The following is a 1,863-nucleotide window of genomic DNA, read 5'->3' on the forward strand; positions in this document are numbered from 1 at the left end:
TATATATAAATAAATAAAATCTCCAAGAGCCGGATAAAACGGTTGATGTTTTTTTACATCATAAATTAAATAACTTATGTTTCAGTAGTGTAGAACGCTAAGACGGTTCCTGTATCACGGGGAATCGTCAGAAGGAAATAGTAATTTAATCCAATGTTACTAACCGACCTCAATTGGTTACGAAATGCTGACTAAATATGTTTAAACGTTTATTATATTGCAGCTACTGTCGTAATGTATACCTTCGTACCACCTCTGTGTGTTTGGTCGTTTGGAATGAGCAAACAGACAGCTGCGCTTTTGATGTTGTTTCTGGGGTTGTTTGCGACAATTGGTGAACTGTTACTCGGAGTATTCATCGATTTCTTTCACTTCAGTAGCAACAAATTATATATTTTTTCCTTGGTGGTGCACGTAGTCACTGCAATATTGATACCACATTGCAATAGATTTGAATACATGGCGCCTGTGGTTTCTGTCTTTGGATTCGTAGATGGTAAGTTTTTGAAATCAGTTATAGTTTATATATGGATTACATTCGCATAAAAGAAAGCATTTAAAATCGTACTTTCAGAAAAGTATGAAACCTCTTAGCGCAGACGTTCTGGCGCAACCGTTCTGGCGCAGCCGCTTTGGCACAGCCGTTTAGGCGTCACTGATTCGACGCTGACTTATTTGATGCTTTACTGTATCAAACATTGTGATAGTGCTCTCGGCCTATCCCTTCTTTCTTCTCTGTCTGTCTCTCTCCCTTTCTGTAAGAGTGTGCCTGTCTGTCTAACTGTCTCTCTCACTCTCTCCCCCCTCTCTCTATCTGTCTGTCTGTCTATGTAAGCATAATTCTCTTTACGTACATAAATGTTAATTTGACGAACGTTCTACAGAGCTTTTGGTTTTCTTCAGTAGAACGATGTCAGTATTTCTTTATACATTGTATCATCAGATCAAAGATAAATTATGTTTATTTTTTACCATTATTCTCTCTCTCTCTTTTTCTTCCAGGAATGTCGGTGTCTCTCAGATTGATCCTAACTACAGAAATTGTTGGCTTAGAACATTCCACAAAAGCGTTCAGTGTTCTTAGTTTCTTCTGTGGAATTTTATTTTCCGCTTCTCCCCCAATCTATGGTGAGTTTAAAAGTTTACCGATCCCACAAAATTGCTGCCTTGTGCCAGACTTTGAAACCAATTTAATATGCGAAATCCTTTTGATTTTTAGGGCTGGTTTTCGATACGACACAATCATTCCTGGCTGTTTTCTACGGAGGTGGAGCTTGCTCGTTAATTGCAATCATTTTCTTTATGTTAATTATGTATCGCAATAAAATACACGAAAAACGTCTGCAGAAATAAATTTTGTTTTCTAAACTTTTGTTTGTTTTTTAAACTGTTAGTTTCTCTATAAAATCCTAACTGAGCTCGACGCTTGAAAGGTGAACAGTTTTGGGGATAAGCAAATAGTGAAATCGATGACTAAATGACGATGAAGCCATCACAAATGTTAAAAATATTTGGGAAATGTACTCCAATTCAAAATTCGCCGACTCCGTAATGATTTTTAGATTTATTTTTTACTTGTTTCAGTCATTAGACTGTGGTCAAGCTGGAGTAACACCTTGTAGAATTTTCAGCTGAAAGAATCGATGCCAGGACTTATTTCTATGTTAAGCCTGGTACTTACTGTTTCGGCCTCTGATCAAAGCAGTGTGAGAAATGGTGTTACGGCCTCAGATGTAGGTGGTCTGAGTAATGATGTTTTGGCCTCTGGATCAAGGTAGTCTGAGAAACGGTGTTATGGACTGAGATCTACATAGTCTGAGAAATGGCGTTTCGGCCTCAGATCTAGGTAGTTTGAGAAATGGT

General features: G+C 37.8%; 1 protein-coding gene across 1 annotated transcript in view; it reads left to right on the forward strand.

The window, feature by feature from the left end:
• Window positions 1-1,368, forward strand: part of LOC106881224 (monocarboxylate transporter 9) — a 12,013-nt gene extending 10,645 nt beyond the window's left edge. The window contains exons 6-8 of the mRNA XM_052974986.1: window positions 224-496; window positions 1,003-1,128; window positions 1,220-1,368. Coding sequence (XP_052830946.1) covers window positions 224-496; window positions 1,003-1,128; window positions 1,220-1,353 — 533 coding nt within the window. The 3' untranslated portion in view covers window positions 1,354-1,368. The remainder of the gene's footprint in view (window positions 1-223; window positions 497-1,002; window positions 1,129-1,219) is intronic.
• The last annotated feature ends 495 nt before the right edge of the window (window positions 1,369-1,863 follow it).

This window comes from Octopus bimaculoides, chromosome 20, assembly GCF_001194135.2.
Source record: "Octopus bimaculoides isolate UCB-OBI-ISO-001 chromosome 20, ASM119413v2, whole genome shotgun sequence".
In the NCBI taxonomy this organism is placed as follows: Eukaryota; Metazoa; Mollusca; class Cephalopoda; order Octopoda; family Octopodidae; genus Octopus; species Octopus bimaculoides.